This window comes from Carettochelys insculpta, chromosome 3 (assembly GCF_033958435.1).
Source record: "Carettochelys insculpta isolate YL-2023 chromosome 3, ASM3395843v1, whole genome shotgun sequence".
In the NCBI taxonomy this organism is placed as follows: domain Eukaryota; kingdom Metazoa; phylum Chordata; order Testudines; family Carettochelyidae; genus Carettochelys; species Carettochelys insculpta.
The window spans coordinates 30,450,392-30,471,296 of record NC_134139.1 but is presented as its reverse complement, the minus strand read 5'-3'; the positions used below and the strand labels follow the sequence as shown (position 1 = coordinate 30,471,296).

The window sequence follows — 20,905 nt, the reverse complement described above, 5'->3', positions numbered from 1 at the left end:
AGACCACATAACTTTTGAAAGGCTGAGGGATTTGGGCTTTTTAGTCTACAGGGAGGAGGAACAACTTGATAGCAGCCTTCAACTACCTGAAAGTGTGGGGAGGGGCTACAGAGAGGATGGAGAGAGGCTGTTCTCAGTGATGACAGATGATAGAATGAGGAACAATGGTCTCAAGTTGCGGTGGGGGAGGTCTAGGTTGAGTATTAGGAAAAAATATCTCACAAGGGCTGTGTCTACACTAGCCAAAAACTTCAAAATTGCCATGCAAATGGCCATTTCAAAGTTTACTAATGAAGCGCTGAACTACACATTCAGCGCCTCATTAGCATGTGGGCGGCCGTGGCACTTCGAAATTGATGCAGCTTGCCACCACGCGGCTTGTCCAGACAGGGCTCCTTTTCAAAAGGACCCCACCTACTTCGAAGTCCCCTTATTCCTATGAGCAGATGGGAATAAGGGGACTTTGAAGTAGCCAGGGTCCTTTCGAAAAGGAGCCCTGTCTGGACGAGCCGCGTGGCGGCAAGCCACATCAATTTCGAAGTGCCGCGGCTGCCCACATGCTAATGAGGTGCTGAATATGTATTTCAGTGCTTCAGTAGTAAACTTCAAAATGGTCATTTGCATGGCAATTTCGAAGTTTTTGGCTAGTGTAGACGTAGCCAAGGAGAGTCGTGAAGCTCTCGAATGGGTTACCTAGGGAGGTGCTAGAATCTCCTTCCTTAGAGTTCTTTAAGACCCTGGCTTTACAAAAGCTTGGCTGGGATGATTTAGTCGGGATTGGGACTGTAACTTCATGATCAGACTGGTTTTTGTCTGGAAATCTCAAAGCACATAGGTTGTGTTTCTAGATGCTTTGCATCAACAGAGCTGCATAAAGGAGCACCAATATGCTAGGAACTCTATCCCAGAGTTTTCCAATTGATTTATTGGTTTGTTTAGAGGTTTTTGTCTTGGCAACTGTGGCTAAGGAAGGGTAGGTGCACCTAGTTCCTGATCTCTGAAGTCTGTGCACTTGGAGGGTTCCTAACGTCCTAATGCTTCAGTTTACTTTGTGGTGCTGGCTTGGTACTTGGTGGTCTCAAGGTAATAATACAATAGGGAGACTTTCAAGCACTGATTCCCAGAGTTTGCCATTGAAGCATTAAAGAGAAGTGACAAGCAGTCAGTGGGAACACATGACATATCCAGTCTCCTTTGTACCACTGAGTCATCATAACCAACAGAATCACTGCATGAAAATTAGCTATAGATGGAGGTGACTGGGAGTTCTAGCCTAGAAGCGATGTGCACCTTCAACTCCCACTGAAGTCAATAGAAGCTAAGGGTGTTTAGAATTGTTCAGGATCAAGGCTTGGAAGAGTTTCTGCTGTTTTCATGAGACTCCCTTTATGCGCTACCTGCGCCAATTACCCCCCCCCCCAAATAGATAAAACAATAGTTAATTACGCAATAGAAAGCTTAATTTCTTCATAGAGAACTTATGCACAAGATTTCAATGAATTTAAACAATATGAAAAGGTTGCAGCATGAGTGCAATTCTATTATATTAAGATTATTCAAGGACAAGGAAAAGACTGGACACAGACGCATTTGTTCAAGGATCCAGGTTTCAATTATTTTTAAACATGTAAAATGATTAATGAATTTATATGTAAATTCCCAACAAGTTCATTCTTTATTCAGATAGTGCTGTGTCCTGTGTATTTTACAGATATAAAAAGGAGGTTGAATCTCTGTTTTAAATGCAAAACAGAACTGAAGCTTGACTACAGAATGATGACTTCCCTAACAACAGATCTTCAGAGAAAAGCATCAGAACTGCTTACTAATCTAGAATCTAGAGCTAAGATTTTCAAAGATGCCTTATGGGAGATAAGTCCCCTCTGAAGAATCTCTACCTCTATCGGTACACACAGCAGAGCCCATACTACCAGCAGGACCCTCATGAAAGTGAAGAAGGGCAAGGGGCATGGTCTGAGGGAAGAGCAAGGCCTTGGGGAAGAGCCAGTGGGAGCTCAGGAAACATACATGGCAGGGGCAGGAAAAAGGTATTCAATTCTGTGCCATTAGAAAGTCCAAAACTTACAGAACATAAAAAGTCCTACGTCCAAAACTTTCATACAAAACCAACATTGCTGATATATGCAGGGATTCTTTTGTATTCAAATAACCAAGATTTTTGGATACAGGGAATAGGGATAATTGGAATTATACAATATCAAGCTATTTGTATTTGTGTGTATACATACTGTACTATGGATAGTGCTCTGTCTCTCTCATGGAGGTTGCAGAACTCATGGATTTTGTCTTTCTGTGATCTCCTTGACTTCTACAGAGTACAGTATGGCTAACCTAAAGACCACCTCAATGGCTGGCTCCAGGTCCAGGTGACCCCCAGGAACACCCACACCACGTACTGCTAGAGTGGCCCCCCAGGACAGCCACCCAAGCTGCTGCTATGGTGACATGTGGCAGTGGTGCTAGGCCAGCTGGAATAGGTGCTTACTGTCACCTGAAGCGACCATGGTCCATGACCTGGACAGTGGTCCCTGGCTGGCTGGGGCGTCTGCAGTCCACGGGTTCCAAGAGCTGGTGATGCTGGCCCTGGAACCAAGCCCTGTCAGCTATCTTCCCCAGCAGTAGCTCTCTGATGCCTTCTGTCCCTCCTCAAGTTTTAATCATAGATCACAGGCTATGAACTTTGTATTATTGACTTTTATTAAAAATTCACATGACTAAATGGCATGGAAGGAAGAGGTATAGGGATTTGTTTGGAACAGTCCATTTGTGAGTGGTAAAGCCAGTGCAGTGCAGACCGTCCAAGAGAAGCACCAGAAAAAACTTTACTACACACCCCAGCATACATATTTGATACAAACATGTCCTACTACCATCTATGTTACACATTCTTCCTATATTTAATTGACTATTTTTGTATTGCTTCATCTGTAATGCAAGGTGCCTTTGTTTATATGTCGTATTTTACATGGCTCTCATGAAGCCACACAAATCTCCAAAACTGACCCTAAAATAAATTTTGTATACAGAGAAATGTCACATCAACTCCGGACTTTAAAATGTCAATCAGCACATGGCCCTGCAAATGTGACTGCTCAATTTATTGGACATGTCTCTTTCCCAAAGACAGAAATGTTTCCAGCTTTGTTCCTAAAGAGCCGGGTGATTCTGGAGTTTAAATTCATGATATTTTTAGGTAAAGAAAAGCTGTCACTGGTCAACAGCATCTCACTGAGGGGGGAGGTGGGAAGAAAGAAACATTGCTTTGTCATGCTGAGTTTTCAAAATTAGAGCATTGCTGAGAGAGTCAGAATATTTGAATAAGGGGAGATCGATTAGTAGGCAGAAGAGGTGATCAAAGATGCACAATAAATTAGTTTCTCACAACACTCTGTGAATTAACACATGGTTCCATGGTTGTCACATATCACCTCTACAGGCAGAGTGTTTACAGAGCACAACACAAGACAATCCCAGAAAGGTGAAATTCCAGGGTTCTGTCACCAGCATCATCTATATAACGGATAGCGTTGATGGAGATATCTGAAGCTATAAGGTTAATTAGACATGGTGTGCAGCTGTGAGTTATCAAATGGGAAACGTGTTACATTCATTCAAATAGACAAATGGAAAATGCTCCCCTTCTTGCTAACTACCTTGATTCCTTTTACTTGTGATAATTTTTGCATGGGCTGGTAAATGTTATCTATTCAACTTTAAAACCAAACTATTTTTATTAAATACCCTCATCTTTTTAATATGCTTGCTTTTAATTCAATGGAAGGGGCAAGCCAAGCTGGTCACTATTCTGCTTTTGTGACTATCCATTATATGAACTGCTGCCGTGCACGAAGAAATGCTTCCTTTACCTGACGTATGCCTTGAGAGCCACTGACCAAATTCCAGCTCATCAGTTTAAAATTAACCCAATTTCATTCTGCTTCACCAAAAATCTGTGTCTATTGTTCCAAAACATGCAATCACCTCAAGGTATATTGCAATTGCTATGTAAGTGGATCAGCATTATTGCTGAAAGCCCACTTTGTCTGAGGAAACAAAACTGGAATGGAAGGAAAAATAAAAACAACCATTCTTTGCGTGCCAGAAGCAGTTTACTGCAGATGACAGCAGACACATCTGTGGTTGGGGTTTAAAATTGGCTGCTGCAATCATGTGTTTAGAATTGGTTTACAAGAGGGCAGCTAGTTTTACTTAGCCTTACCCAGCTTCTGATTTTTCCATTAACATGTAGATCAACAAAACTACACAGGAGACCATCATGGAAGTCTTAAGGGTTTTATATTGTGTTCCTTATTCAGGCAAAAGTCATATTTGAAGACCCAGTTAAACTTTTCCTGTATTAACAAATCCTGCAATTTTACTCAGAATCTTGCAGTATACAGGATTGTGCTTAATGCCTCAGATGCTAAAGCTGTATCATGTGGTATGATCATTGAAGGAGTGTTTTCATTTTCATTTATTTTGGATGTTTTTCCCCTCACGATTGAAAGAAAAAGCTGGAAAACGAGACCATTAAAGACTCAGAAAGCAGGAGGCAATAAGAAAAAATAATGACATTTTAGGCCAGTCTGATAATTTTTTAGGGTCTGACATGATTTTTGCCAATTCAGAGAACTTCACTGAACTCAGCAGGAGTTCTGCTTCAGAAAATACTGCAAGATCAGGTTTTAAGTCTCTCTGTGCTCAATGAGAAATGTGAAATATAAAACTCTAATTCATCTTTGGAAGCCAACTACTCATTTTGTGAGCTGTGATTCCTGTGACTGCTGTTACTGACTGGCTTATTATGCCTGCCAATTATGTACACAGTCTATGCTAAAACACCCTACTCTTGTTACTGCATCCTCCCACTCATACCTGTGACCTCTCATATCTTTTCTTTTACACCATAAGCTCTTTGAGTCAGGGTCTGTCATTTATGATGTATTTGAGCAGATTAGTGATGGTGGCATGTAGATGTTGTTATAATATTGGGTTGGGGTGAATTTTCAACACAGGAATTAGGTCAGCAACTCCCAGTGACTTTCAGTACAATTTGGGAACCTTGTTTCCTTTTGGAAATCTAAGTTTAAAAATTATCAGAGGTGGAAGAAGTATCCAAAAAGTTATTTGAGTAAAAGTGCAGCTGCTTTTACTTCTGGATATGTGTGTGTGCATGTGTATGCAGAGGGGATGGTGTACTTTTACTCAAGTAGGTTTTTTTTTTGGGGGGGGGGGGAAGTGTAACTTGTACTTAAGTACACCTCCCAGCAGCTGTACTTTTAGTCAAGTGACTTTTGAAGTACTTTTTCCACCTCTGAAAATTAGTAATAGAGATACCTGTCTCAGCCAAATCCCCATCACTACCATATGACAGAGCCCTTAAGCAGGCCAAATTCCATTTAGAGTAGACTCAAAGTCTTTTTTGTAAAACACTCAGACCTCATTATTCCTGGAATTCATCCATATCACTACACAAAACACATATTTCATGGAAGTCTCACGTCAGTTTTGTTATAGCATATTTTGCAGCCATTAGAGGTGTGAAGGAAAGCACATGCTGTACCAGTTTGAAGAGTCTCATTTCTCACGTTACTGAATTAAAACATTTTATAAAATATTTAAAATATTCTTTTTAAAATGAGTATTGTAATCTTAAATTCAGTATCTTTAATTCAATATTACTGCAAATTGAGCAAATAATTCCTAATTGATTTGAGCATTTACTTCTATTAGCTCATTTTTGTCTTCAAACGTTCACTAGCTTTTAAATGAACAACATACACTTCTTTCATTAGCAGTTACTATGCAGTTGCACATTTTCTTAGGTAATCTAATCAATTTAATGATTAAAAAGTAACTTCATGTGCATTATATGTTAGTGCAAAAACAAATAATATTTATGTTTGACATTTTTGGGGAGACAGTTTCCATACAGAAGAGAAACTAAGTGTAAGAGAGGATAATGAATAAAGGAAAAAGCTGCTAAAGGCAGGTTTTCTGGAAGCTATGAGATGCCTTCCGCTTTCACCTATATCAATGAGAGATGAGAGTGTGCAAGCTCAGTTCCTCAAGTGTTTAGGCATCTTCCTCCCACTGAAATTAATGGGTGTTAGGCACCTGAATACCTCTGCAGTTAACACTCAGCACCTTGCAGGACTGAAGTTTCTGGCAGACAGTGAGAATGTCTTTCAGGTGGTGTGAAAAAAAACCCTCTGCTAATAAAGCAATACAACACAGCCTTAATGTGATTTAACAGCAGTTAATGTACACACTTGTTGCATAAGTAGCAATACTATCTGCTGCCAGATTTCAATTGTATGTAGTCATGTTACCAATAATCTCCTCGACTCAAACAAGAGACATAGTTGCAACACAACATTTCAGTATGGTCCTTGAGTTTTCTAAGGTACTTCAGTAATGTTGTAAGTGCAATAATGATATAATGACATGGGGATATTGATCCTATAAGGAAGAATATTTTGATATCCTTAACACAGCAATGATTATAACAGACATGATGGTAAATGTGCCATGTTGTCCATGAGCTAGAACTGAGGAATGACTAGCCCTGTTTCCCCACAGCATCTCTGCCCAGCTACCAGCCTCGCATTGCTCACTCCCCATCATTGGCCATTGGACTCCCCCACTCACCACTGCTGGGTGAGCAGGAATCCAGCCTGGAGTAAAACCACCAGTACCAATGGAAGTGGGGAGGGCATAAAATATGGGACAATTATTTTTTTAAAAGCCAGGCATCAGCAAGAGGGCTTACATACAGGATTGTCCCTTTACTCACAGTAGATCTGCTCACCCTAATCGCTAGTCTGGAACAGCTTCTATATTAGGAGAGATTAACAAGGTTGTGACTTTTAGGCTTGGAAAAGAATGATTAAGGAGGGATCTGACCAAGGTCTATACAATCCTGACTGGTGCAGAGAAAGCAGGTAAGAAAAAGCTATTTACTCTTTCCCATAACAGGAGAACTAGGGGGTCATCACATGAAAATTAATAGGAAGAAAGTTTTAAACAAACACAAGAAAGTATTTCTTCACACAATGTACAGTCGACCTGTGGAACTCCTTGCCCAAGTATGTTGTGAAGGCCAAAACTACAACAGATTCAGGGAGGAGATAGAGAGTAGCCAGCACAGACAGAGATAGTGTCCCTACCCTCTGTCATGGGTAGGAATGGGTGACAGGGGATGGATCATATGATTATTACCTGTTTTGTTCATTCCCTCTGGGGCACCTGGCACAGGCCACTGTCAGAAGACAGGATACTAGGCTAGGTGGACCTCTGATCTGACCCAGTTTGGAAATTTTTATGAGTTTTGACCACTCAGGACCTCTGAACATTAGTCCATTAATCTTTTTGGGAACCAGGTCCCAGTGCACTTTAAATGCCATCACTTCATGTGAGAAAGAAGGGAAGAAATCAACTTACTCTTGAATGGTTCCTCTAGCTTCTAGCAGTACTGAGGCACTCCTGACCTTGATAAGGGGGAAGGTCAATGTAAGGTGAGACACCAATCTTAAAGCCAGACTTGGGAAAGGAGATATGAAAAAATGAGGTGTCCCAGGGAACCGTTCCCCGAACATCTGTCTACTCCTCCAAGAGAGCTCACAACTTGTCACTGCTATTAGTTTAAATTAGACCTTTCAAATAGAAAATTCAATCCAAAAATACAAATGGGAAAATCTTTAACCTGGACTCTCACCAGTAAATTACTCTTCATTGATGGATGTCTCACATTTCCAGAATTGTATACTTCCCATGCAAACCTGGAGATGTCTCAAAATTTATTATTGTAAATTACTGACAGCAGACCACCTGGAAAGTAATTTGTAGTAACAGAAATGGTATTTAAGGTTTTAAAAATATTTCATTTCCTGAAAATCTGTAGATTACCAAAATGAACCAAAAATCAATCTAATTCATAGTTAACTGTATATATTGACCTTCTGCATTTCTCTTAGGTTTGGCAATGCAAACAATCACTTTCCATCATGTTTCTGGTCAGTTTTTGGTGAATTTCTCTTTTGCATTGGTATAAACTGTTATTACAAATGAACTTGCATGAATATGTATATATAAAGATACACACAAATAAGAGGTATAAAAACTTATTTTAAAATCTTAATGTTGGGCCTGATTTAACAAGAAAACAATATTAATTTTTATTTTTACTACTAGAGTGCCATGCTTCTCAAAGCACCTTATGTGTTTGATGGACTATAATCTCAGTTTTATGGATGAGAAAACTGAGGCACAGAAGGTTAAGAGACATGTCCAAGGTCACACAGTAAATAGCAGTTTAAAATAGAACTCAGGCAGCTGTACATCATATTCCTTCCTCTAACCTCTGCAATCTTCTGTCTCCTTCGTTCTCACAACAACATGGGACATTCCCCACATCTGGGATCAGTAGCCTAAGAGTTATGCTTTACAGGCACATCATGAAAAACAGGTAGAAAAAATCTGAATCAAGCAAATAGTCTGACAACCTTTTGCTAATGTACTTCTTGTTTTATTCAGTTACAAATGGAACATGCCAAATGTGAAAGAGTTTTAACTGCTAAAAAATGTCCTCTTTAATTTTTGCTAAAGCACAAAGTTTGAATATTGTGACAGGATATGTGGAAGGCCAATGATTAAAGTGCTTATTGAACTCAAATCTCCCCCCCACACCTCCTCCCCCCTTTTTTTAACAAATCAACTTCTTCCACATAACAGAAAGAGATCCTGTCAAAACCCGAGAATTGCTAAATGTACAACTAAACTAACAAGGTGCAAATAAAATCAGCAACCAGCAAATTACATTCCCTAACTTGGAGCCTAAGTCTCAAGAGTTTAAAGAGCTTTCAACTCTCTCTGAAGGTAATACCTTCCAGGACAAATTGTGCCCTTTAAGAAAATGCATCATAGTGTTATCTTTCCAAAGGAAATTCCAGAGTCTCAATGCCAGCTTTCCCAACATCTCATACTGTCATCTCTGTGCTTTCTTTCATGTTGGCCCTTTAGCTTAGTTCTCCTTACTATAAGCCAGACACCAATTAGCCACGCTATCTCATTTCAGCTAATTCCTTAAGAATCATCTTAGTAGACACCTGTCTGTGTACCCACCAAAAGAAAAGTGTTCTTAAAAAAATCTGAGGTCAGAGAAGATGGTTCTCGAGTAGAATAAGGGTCTGAACAAGTTAGCTTGCCTAATCTAGAATAAAAACATCTTCTTTGGGTCAGAGCCATTTCTTATTCTAAGTTCTTCTCAGCACCATATATAATTATGTAAGATTGACTAACCTGACCAATTGGTTCTTTTGTAGGGGTCTTTCCTCTTCTAATAGTGCTTGTGGCTAAAGTAGTGGTGGTTTCCATAACTGAGGTGGACATCTCAGACTGCATTGCTGTGGCTGTTGACTCAGTTGTCATAGAGGAAGGCACTTCACCAACAAGTCTCACATTTCCATCTATCACGATGTTGGCATCATTTTCAGCAGCCATATTCAGAACTTTCAAGCCATTGTAGTAAAGACCAGAGAGCTGGCCTTGAAATGGATGACCCCGGTCCTTGCCTCCAATTTTAATGGTTGCTTGACTATTGAAGATTGTAAGCTGACGCCCTGTAAAGATAATATTACATACATGCAAAAATGTTGATTGTGAACACTATACTCTAAGAGAATGATTAACAAATTTGCATGGGGTGAGTAATGAGAGCAATAAACTATAAGAGTGGAATTTGACTCATAATTCATTGCTTTTTAATGAAGTGTCCATGAAATGCATAATTATTGAGTAATGTTTGTAATTTCTTAATTTACTATCTTTTTCTTTGCTAAAAGGCCAATCAAGTATATTTATAAACGTGTTTAGTATTGCAAATAAGAATGAGATTATCTTCCCTTTTATGTACATTTTGCCTGTGTGTGCATGTGAAAAGACTGAAGAAATTTCTAATGCCTTAAAACTACCTTCCATCATCTTCCAAGATTGTCAACATGTCAAGGATTTTCCACACCAACATAACAACTGCACCTTTAGCTTGAATGTGTGTGTGTGCATGCGTGTGTGAGTGTGTGTGTAGACTACACATACATGTGAATATTTGTGCTTGTGTGTCTATGAATATATATATGCATACACACAAACACATCCACAGGTGTGTATGTGTAGTATGTATATGTGTGTATGCAAACCTTTCACTAGGTTGTATGAAGTCTAATTTTAATAAATATGTTCTAATACAGTAATTCAGACATCTATCATGTCTTTCTATAAGTATATAAAATAATGTTTCCTTTTCACATTTGAATATTTATTTTTCTTCGACATAACCACTGAAAAGAAATGCATGTTTCATACTGAGTATCTCAGAGACAAAGACTTCAAAAATAGATGCATGATTGGCTTTCAGCAAGACTATCAATTAAAATAAAAAGGATTTAGATGTAAAAGCGTCTTCAGGAATGATACACATACCAATGGAGAAATTATGGCACAATACCATTAAACAGAGAACCTAAGCAACAGTACCATTATTATTAAACAGAATATTTACTTTTGCAGATTTGCTTTCTGCTTATATAAGCATGCACACAACTTTAAGTTCAGTTTTAATTAGTGTTTGTTCCAAAATCCCCTTAGAAGGTTGCAAACGTTAAAGGGACTTCATTTTGATTGGCAATTCATAGTGCCCACTATTTAAGATACCTACAGTTTAAACAAAGATTTTTTCAGGACGATAATGAACATATCAAAACTACATATATTTTTAGTTAATAATTTAGATGCTGGAACATGTAACATAATCTATGAATGATTTATAATTTGTGGTTAATGTTTGCTACAAGTACCTTCATAGATTGAGTTAGTGGATTATATTTAACAGTCCCTTTAACCTTAAGTTAACAGGGTAAGATTATTAAACAGCTGATACTTCTAAAAATGTGTAGAAATTATTATACAAGGTATGCATATATTACTCTCTAGATTTTACTGTTTTAAATTTGTTTTTAATTTAGTTTTACTGAAAATTTATTTTTATGTTTATTGGTGTTACAATGAAGTACTACTTGGTTATGTTCAAATTATTTTTTATTTGAAGTTTTAATCAATGTTTTTTACCTTTGTCGAGTAGCCATTCATCAACTACTCGACCAAGTCGATATGGAATTCGCTGTCTAGCAATCGCCAGGCGCTCGTTATCATTGTTTCCTTTAAAGTTTAAAGAGACATTTCATTGGTTAAAATCTGTAAGGTCAAAGGTTAAAAGTTAATACTTAAAGCTTGAGCTATACAGTTGCCACATGATTTTTTGAAATTTGGAATTTTAAAAAGTGCTATCTAGAACATGTCATGTTTCAGACTTTTCATTCATTCATTTATTTTATTTTAGCAAACAAAATTATTCCTATGTTAATTGAAAATTAGAAATCTTCATTTGAGCTAGGTTATTAAACTTATGTTATAGACAGACCCAAAAACATATTTATACATCATATAATGGCTTTACAAAAATGATCATTGTCCTCAGGGTTTTGTCTTTTTTGATGTTTCTTATTAACTAGTTAAACATGTTCAGGTGAAACAGGTTTATTATTCAAAAGACATCCAACCTCTTACTCCAGGTTAGTCATTTAAAGAAGAACACAAGCCTTAACCACATCTATGGTAAACTTACTCCTGCTGTCTAGAAATAGATCTGACAAAACTTAATTCCTAATAAAATACTTTCTCTTTCAATTTCAATAAATTCCAGAAGTTCAAATAAGTGATCAAGTACAAACCACATTATCCATTGTCTGTGCATTTTAACAGAGCCCAGAGACAGCATATTTTACTGAAGAATATTAAGGCTTTGACAAAAGTGACCTCAGTGGTTGTCTATAGGAATCCTGTATGCAAAATGCAGAGGTGATGTAACTTGAGTCACATTTAGCAGAGTTTCATAAGCTAAGTGCTGGCCAGCGGGAGCACCTGTGAAATGTGAATGCCTCTAATTTGCCAGCCTTTCCTGTTCCCGAAAGTGCTACTGATTAGAAATATACCAACCTGCGACAGATAATTTGAGGACTGACAAATATTCATTTGTAATAAATGATCTCTGTTTCATTGCACATGATGCACCAGAAACATTTGATAAATTCTCATACTTTTCTGAAATAAAATTTACTAGGAAAATGGAGAAACCAAATACTTTCTTCCATATGAAATGCTTTTTGTTTAGACTAACAATACCTTTGTCTCACATACCTTGATAGCTACACATCAGTCTATGTATCTGAGAAGTGAGCAAATCCAATTCACAGTTATTCCTAACTGTGGCCCTTCTACAGACTTATAATTATGGATCTGTGTGTGAAAACTCATTTTGTCTTCAGCAGGAGAAGGATTTTAAATTGTATACATAAAACACTGTAAATGGTATATATAAAACACTAATCTGTGAAGTACGCAGAACCTGGTAGAATCTTGACAAGTCAAATTATCAACTGAAAGTATTGTCCAGCTTGAAGCACCCAGTCCTGTAATCTTCACTCCAGTAAGCTATATATATGAAATCAACAGCAGCTTTCTTAAAGTGCATTGGACTTTTGCTGTAACTCTGGCGACAAAAACAGCCTCCATTCCAGCATACAATGTTATGTATTGTATTCTTCTGTAAAATTGGCTATTACTTACCATGCTTCTTGTCTGCTTTTTACAGTTTCACATGGATATCATTCAGTGTGGCTGAATGAACTGCATCATGTTTTTGAAATTACCCCCTTCTCTACCTTTGCTTTATCATGCCATCTAAAAACGTCTATACACACTCTGATGTTTGAAGAAAATATACCAATATAGCACTCTCCCCAATTTCAAATTCTTTTTGTACACTACACTTCTGTTTTTCCTTCTTTAATTTATTTTTTTTCTGAAGAAAGAAGATGCAGAGCAAAAGATTGCATATTTCTTTCATAACTTATCTTTATAGTGCTGTGAAAATGCAAAATGTGGAATCTCCTACTGACTGTATGCTGTGACCTTTTAACATTTCAGCTCTTCAGCCTGGGTCTGAAACTACATTCTTTGTACACCCAAAATTCCTCATGACTTCAGTGGAACTGGAGATGTTCAAGGAATATCTGATGAAGTCTCAAGTAAGCAACATTTGAAAAAAGGAATGTGCATGAATTTCTTTTGTCTTTCTGCATCTCCCTTCCCCCGCTCCCATTTTTGTAGTAATGAGGTATTGATTGATTTTTTTTTTCTTCCTATGTCTGACCTAGCTGGATTTTCTTTATTCCTTGCTTATGTTTGGCATGTTTTGTTGCTGCTTACATGGCTTTCAGAGATGTCTTATCAATTGATGAATTAAATCAGTGGAAAGAAAATGTATTTTCATGCATTTTCTGTTGCCTTCAGACTTAACCTCCCATAGTTTATACACTTAAAAATACTCTACCAAAGCACTCATAATAAAGGCTTGATTGTTCAAAATTGAGGGTTGTAAGCACTTATGATCAGATTAAGCTTCCAATAAAGTCAAATCAAAGACTTCCAATGGAGGTTGGATTGGTTTTTATTCATCAAATATTTCCGTAAGATACTTTATGTGAGTAACTGTTCCCCAGTGTGGATACGAGCCAAACTTGAGAAAAGTTTGCAGTTTTACAATATGGGAAGACATACAATGGATACATTTAATGGAAAGAGAATAGCAACTCACTTATTTTTAACTTGCTTTTTAAAAGCTTATTTCATTTAAAAATCTTAACAGTATACACTGGATAAAACACAATCCAATTATCCTGTTGTATTTTCTGCAAATTATGCTGTAAACTATCTGCAGCTGCTATGTACTCAGAACTAAATGCAAACAAAAAGCAGCATAATAACTATTTGATTTTTAAAGGTCAAATATAAAAAATAATTACGGATTGCTTTAGCACATCCCTCACAAGAGTAGATGTGCACAGGAAAATCCATTTTTATTTGGCAGTAGCAGATGCATTTAAGTTTTCTTAACAGATAATTCAAATTGAAGGGCAAAGGGGGAAAATGGTATAGAACTTGTCAAACTTTAGTTTAATAGGGAGTGCTTAGGTTGAGAACTGAAAGAATTAATATTCATACAGGGGACTTGAACAGTAAATTTTAAAAAATACCACCATAGAATCAACTGAGATAGTTACAAATGATGAAAACATCATAAAAAGCAAAATGAAAATCAAGTGTAAGAATGGGTTGTGTGTACACATCTTTTAACCAAATGCCTCTTACTCAACAGTTATGCTATGTCTATACTAGCCCCCTCCCCTTTCCGAAAGTGGGATGCTAATGAAACACTTCAGGATATGCTAATGAGGCAATGCAATGAATATGCAGTGCCTCATTAGCATTGTTTTCCCCAGTTGCATTAATCTAAATTATTTCAGAAACGTTTGTAGTTTTAACTATCTGTATATTGAAGAATACTGAATTTAACCATCGATAAACTTCCCAAAGTTATTTGCAAGTGATTATACTCTACACCGAATTCTGGCTTTGAGATTTTATTTCTGGGAGCCTTTTAAGCATTAAGAAATGCTGAACAAATGCTCATCAGGAATAATTCGCTGGGAATAACTGATGGGCAAAAACTTTATTTGTAGACAGGCCTTTGAATGTCTAGCATAAAATTTCTTGCTGATACAGGTGAGATTTATTTTATAAAAAAGAGATAAAATGACCACTCAGTGTTTGCACTGTGACATTGTCTAGTCTGATTGAATTCTGGATGGCTTTATTCTTCTACCAAACAGACAATATTTTGTCACATTGTAGCGTATTAATTCTGTATGAACAGGTAGACTTCAAGGGAATAACAATAATTTCTAGGAATCAAGGTAAGCAGAGATGAGTGGCAAAGGTCAAATCTTTGAGTCATATCTGAATCTTATGGTGAGATTGAGAAGAAGCAATCCAAAAAAATCTTAATCATACCTTTGTATCTACAGGTCAGTGGGGGCAGGCTGAGTATGTGAACTTCACTAATATATATTTTACCTCCTCCCCTTTTTTATTGTCAGAGATGAAGTATAATTCTATTTTGTTCTCTGAAATAAAGGTGTCAGTTAGTTATTCATGTGAAATAGCAACATCCTTGAAAAAAATGAACATTGAAAATTGAAAGTCTCTGAAAAACAACTTAGAGGAAAGAGAACATTTTGTTTCTTTGTAAGAGCCCCTATAGTGACAGATAAATTCACTCTATTAATTAATGAACTAATACGCAAATAAATAAAATGGGATTATAACGAGAACTAGGAAGCCTATAATTGTTTTTTGGTGGGGGAACCGCCCCCCCCACAAATCCTTGATCTGCTGTCAAAAGGTCCAGGTCTTATGGCAAAATTCATGCTGACATCAATGGGATGTTTGGTGAATAAGGGCTGGGAGTGATATTTTCAGCTAACGGAAGAGCGATAGAAGTTTGCTGAGGGGCATGAGAAAAGGGTAATGGTGGCTCCTTGGCATTCTCCTGAAGAAAGCTCTCAGCCCCCAGTTTACAGAATGCTTGATACAGTCCTGGGACTAGCCATGAAGTGGCAAAATTTGCAGATGATACAAAAGGGCTCAAGATAGAATCTTAAGCAGACTGTGAAGAGCTCCAAAAGGAGCTCACAAAATGAGTTGACTGGGCAACAGAATGCTGATGAAATTCAGTATTGATCAATGCAAAGTAATGCCCATTGGGAAACATAATCCCAACTTTAAATATAAAATGATGGGGACTAAATTAGCTGTTTTCACTCAAGAGACATCTTGGAGTCATTGCAGAGAGCTCTCTGAAAACATCCACTGAATGTGCAGCAGGATACAAAAGAACAAACAATGTTGGGAATCATTAAGAAACAGATATAGAATAAGACTGAGACTATTTTATTACCTCTATATAAATCCATGGTATTCCCACATCTTGAGTACTGTGTGGAGATGTGGTTGCCTCATCTCATAAAAGATACATTGGCATTGGAAAAAGTTCAGAAAAGGCCAACAAAAATGAGCAGGGGTATGTAACGGCTGCCATATGAAGTAAGCTTAATATGACTGGGACTTTTAGGCTTGGAAAAGAGACCATTAAGGGTGGATATGGCAGACAGCTATAAAATCATGAGGCATGTGGAGAAAATGAATAAAGAAGAGTTATTTACTTCTTACAATATTACAAAAACTAGGAGTCTTCAAATGAAATTAATGGGTTACAGATTTAAAACAAACAAAAGGAAGTACTTCTTCACATAATTCAGAGTCAATCTGTGGAACTCCTTGTCACAGGATGTTGTGAAGGCCAAGACTGTAACAGGGTTTGAAAACGAATTAGATAAATTCAGGGAGGACAAATCCAGCAATGGCTATTAGCCAGGACAGAGGCGGGGGGTGGTATCCCTAAGGTGCTGGGAATGGGTGACAGGGGTTGTATCATTTAATGATTATTTGCTCTGTTTATCCTCTCTGGAGCACCTGGCATTGGCCGTTGTCAGGGCTAGAGGGACCTTTGACAATTCTTATGTTTTAGCCTATGGGATGGGGGACTATGCTGCAGCGATCACCACTGATAGTTTGTGCTAAAGGTCTTCTGATTAATAATATACTGGTTAGATTTGCAAATATATTTAAATGCAGCTACTAATTTTGCCACCATGACTACAATCAACAGGAGGAGCAAAAGATCAAATTTAACCACTGTCTCTGTGATCTGAAGTAGAGTTCACACTCGTGATTCATTGTGCACCTGTAATTTGACTCCCCAGAGAAAAGAAGGTATGACACTGCAGCTACTGTCCTTTCTAAGCACAAATATCTAATGATGTGGTTTGAACCGGAAATGTAACACTAACACTTACATCAATTAACTTTGTAACACTGCACTTACATCTGATACTGCAGACAACAGAGCAGGTGCAACATTACTACACTTGAAAACAAGCCTTATATTTATGCATTCAATGTTGTTATAACAATGCAAATTGGGTACTTGCTATACGGTATATTCAGACCACAGTGGTTGTGTCCACACTAGGAACTAACTTTGAAGTTAGGAACTACTTCGAAGTAGCCAGCAGAGAGTCTACAGACATTTCCCCTTACAGTAGACCCTCGAGTTATGCAAGGGTTCCATTCCACACACCCTTGCGTAACCTAGATTTCAAAAAATTGGTGGTTTGTTTTTTTTTTCCCTATGGAGCACATGTTCTGCAGTGGGGGAAGCAGCAGAAAGGTAAGTCCTGGGGTGGGGGAGGTAGTTGGGGAAGGTTAAGCCTGGAGTGGGTTAGGGCTGCAGGGGGGCGAAGGGTAGAGTTGAGCTGGAGCTGTGCGCAGGGTGTTGAGCAAGTGCCCTGCTCGACCTGGCTACAGGGGGTTTGAACCGGGGCAGAGATGTTGAACTGGGGCTGTGTGCAGAGGAGGCTTGAACCAGAGCTGCACGCAGGAGGTTTAAACCAGGGTGAGAGGATGGAACTAGGGCTGTGCACGAGGCGTTGGAACTAGGGCAGAGGGGAGCAGTTTGAACTGGAGCAACATGTGGGGGGTTGAACCGGGGCAGGAGGATGGAACTGGGGCTGCGTGCCAGGGGTTAAAAGAGGGGGGGTGGGGCTTGAACTGGAGCGTGTGAGGGTTGGTGAGCTGGATCCAGAGCGGGGCGTGGGGTTTGGGGGATGAGCCGGAGCGGCGCGCGGGTGGTGAGCCAGCAGTAGGGGTTGAACCAGGGCCAGGGAGGTTGAGCCGGAGTCATGCGTGAGGTGGTGGTGACCTAGAGCCAGAGGTGGGGGGGGGGTTAGCAGGAGCTATGCACAGGTAGTGAGCGGAGCTGGGAGGGGCATTTCTACAGTTTACTGTAGGAATTGGGGTCAGTCGCATAAGCATGGGGTTGTGTACTCTGGGTTTATGTACTGTGAGACCTTACTGTACTATGAAGTTTTTACTTCATTCCCAGGAATGAAGTAGTGCCCTACTTCGAAGTTTAACTTCAAAATAGGACGTGTGTAGCAACTTTAAAGTTATTTTTGTAGTGTAGACACAGCCAGCATCTTGCAAGCAGCCAATTCATGGAAATTCTGCAAAGCCTTTTTAGGTTCCAGGTGAAAATTTAATTACCCTCTTTGAGCTTTGTTTTATGAAGTCAATGAAACAGACCTAATGCAAAAAAATTACCTATCTGTGCACATGTTTGCAGGATTGGGCCTTTCAGTTACTGTACATACCTACTTCTCATGACTGCATATAAAATTGCCGGGGGAGTCCAATTAATATCCCTAGCTTCCTAAAGTGAAGCTGGTCTTTTCCTGAAATTGTCAGGTCCCTGTCTGCCCTCAGGCACTGAAAGCTGTGTATCCAAGAGATATATTCCCTACTTCTCCAACACTTACGGGAAAGCAAATACATTTCTTTAGAATATAATGTTTCTTCCTGTAGGCCATCTTGAACTCACCTGTCAATCAGCTAGAGTTGATAATTCAAGCAAAAGCAGCTCTGAAGTTTGTTAAAGCAACAACTGTAGCACATCAATGAGGGCCAAATTCGACAATATAGGTTCACCTTGGATAGCATAATTCTCCACAAGTAGCTCCCATAAGAGCTAACTGTACCACTAATCTAGTAGGGGGCTATCTGGGATAAGCAAAAATGTCAGAACTTGTCTCAAAGTAAATATAAATGTGTGACTCTAGATAGGGCTACAACAAACAAAATGCTTTTTTTAAAAACAATACAAATCAGATGGACCTCAGTGAATTCATTGCATCTGTCGAAGTGGGTTTTATCAATGAAATCTTATGCCCAAGTAAATCTATTAATCTTTAAGGTGCCACAGGACTCCACTTTGTTTCTGAATTCATTAGTATGAACTCTACATTTCCATGATTGTGCCCTAGCTCCCAACAAAGAGAACAGTTTAATAAAGAGAGATGCACGTATTGGTGATGAATTAGCCAGACAGGATGCACTATACACATCACGGTGCCTCTCAGATATTTGAAATTAAAAACATGTCTAGCAAATGAGATACTTAAAGGTTCTTACTTACCATTTTCTTCACTAACTGCCAACGTTTCCCTATTATTTGTGAAAACATATGACTATATCATCAGTGCCAACCTTCTACCAGTTCTTTAGTTGTGTGTTCTAGGAAAGGAGTACTCCGAATTTGCTCTTTTAGGCACTTCACCCACAAGAGCACATAATTTTTAAAAAGATGCTGTCTGAATCCTTTCCATTTTTCAAACTACCTTCCTTCCCTGAGATGTTTAGAAAGCAATTCAGATAAAAAAAAAGAATTCTCTACCCAAAGATCCATAATACTTCCTAACAGAATATTATAGATTTCTACAGTCCTTTTCACCCTAAATCATCCCTAACGGCTCACGAAAGAACAATAGATACCTAACCAAAAATTACTTGATATGGTATAGAGAAGTAAAGCCACCTTTGGGGTAGAATGCAGCTTTTTAGCAGCATAAAACACTACTACACAGCACTACTGAGCAGAGAGCAAAGACTCAGATTGTGTTAAAAAATCTTCCCAATTATCTGACACACTGAAACAAAGAGAGTCCTCACTTGGTTGCAGCTTCATAGCACTGCCACTGACCCTAAAAATTCTGCTTTAACTTATGTTCACCTGCAGGCTCATTGCTTCCTGCATGCATATGGTATGGGTGCTGAGGTTAGGCCACACTTTGAAACATTTCAGTGACATCACTACAAATTCTTCTTTGCCTTTTGGCTCATTGCTATTAGCTGAACGAGCCCCTTTGGCTCAAACCAGCCACTTTATAGCCTGCATTTTGATTCTGATATTTTTCCACTGGCTTAATTACTAATTAAGGTAAGAGAGAGACGATGAAAAAGCAACAAAGAGGCAAAAATACATAGGGCCTACTCTGATAAATTAGGGGTCATATTAAGCTACCAAGCTTTCTAAAAGGGTCTTTTGTACTGACTTTGCAGCAGTTAAGCAGCAAATGTATGGTTGCTACTAAAATAAGGAGCAAAGTTGACAGGAATCACTAAGGAGAATTAAGAAAATGAATTATTTCAAGTATAGTACCGTGGTCCACATCATCCCCTGCACAGCATTTTGCAGTTCTCTAAGGTATTAGAACTCTGAATTGTTTCTAAATCATCTCACACTGTAGAAGGCTGCCCTTCCAATGGAATTTTAACCAGATGTCAGCTATGGACTATTTCTTATCCAAAGCTTTTCAGTGTCTGAAAAGCAAAGAATAGCATCATCCTTTTCAAATCTGATATCCTTAAATGATCTAGGAAGAGATAGTAACCACCAAATGTGACATGAGACATCAGCCAAGTAGTAATCTCATTTCACATAGGCAGAGGGCTGCTATGCAGAATGTCACCTGAAAGAAATAATATTCACATTACATGAAAGAGCAACGGCAAATGAGAAATGTGTTCAACACTTTTTATGTTCCCATCAATCAGTATCCCCATGATTATTTCATATTCAAGCAGAAATCATCAGTAAATATTAAAGATTGTATTAACTTTCCACAAGTCTCCTAATTAAGTTTAACTGTATTACAAATGCCACAGTTAGACTATGACACAATTGTGAGACACTTGTTCGTATTCTTTTATTGTACTCAGTGAAAAAACTGACAAATTGCATACTTATACACGCATTTTCAGTACCATTTATAACAATTTCAAATGAAAAACTCATTCTTTTGGACAAAAAGTCTACTTTCAGATTGCACAGTTTACAAGCGAGAACAGAATTTGGCCTTCACTTGTATTAAATAAAGCTATTACAGATGAATTGCTCTCATAAACTATGTTCGAAGGCAACACGGGGTTTGTGAACATTTGGACACATAAAGCCCAATTTCCATATTGTTAC

The 20,905-nt window shown here is 38.3% G+C and overlaps 1 protein-coding gene across 19 annotated transcripts in view; it reads right to left on the bottom strand.

Annotated features, from left to right (window-relative positions):
- NRXN1 (neurexin 1) overlaps positions 1–20,905 on the bottom strand; it is a 1,123,636-nt gene that overhangs the window by 137,651 nt on the left and 965,080 nt on the right. For 12 of the 19 annotated variants that reach the window (XM_074989537.1, XM_074989539.1, XM_074989538.1 and 9 more), the window contains 2 exons: positions 11,146–11,235; positions 9,322–9,641 (listed from right to left, as the gene is read on the bottom strand). In XM_074989537.1, the coding sequence (XP_074845638.1) occupies positions 9,322–9,641; positions 11,146–11,235 (410 nt within the window). The remainder of the gene's footprint in view (positions 1–9,321; positions 9,642–11,145; positions 11,236–20,905) is intronic. The other 7 variants (XM_074989548.1, XM_074989549.1, XM_074989550.1 and 4 more) reach the window with 1 other exon arrangement.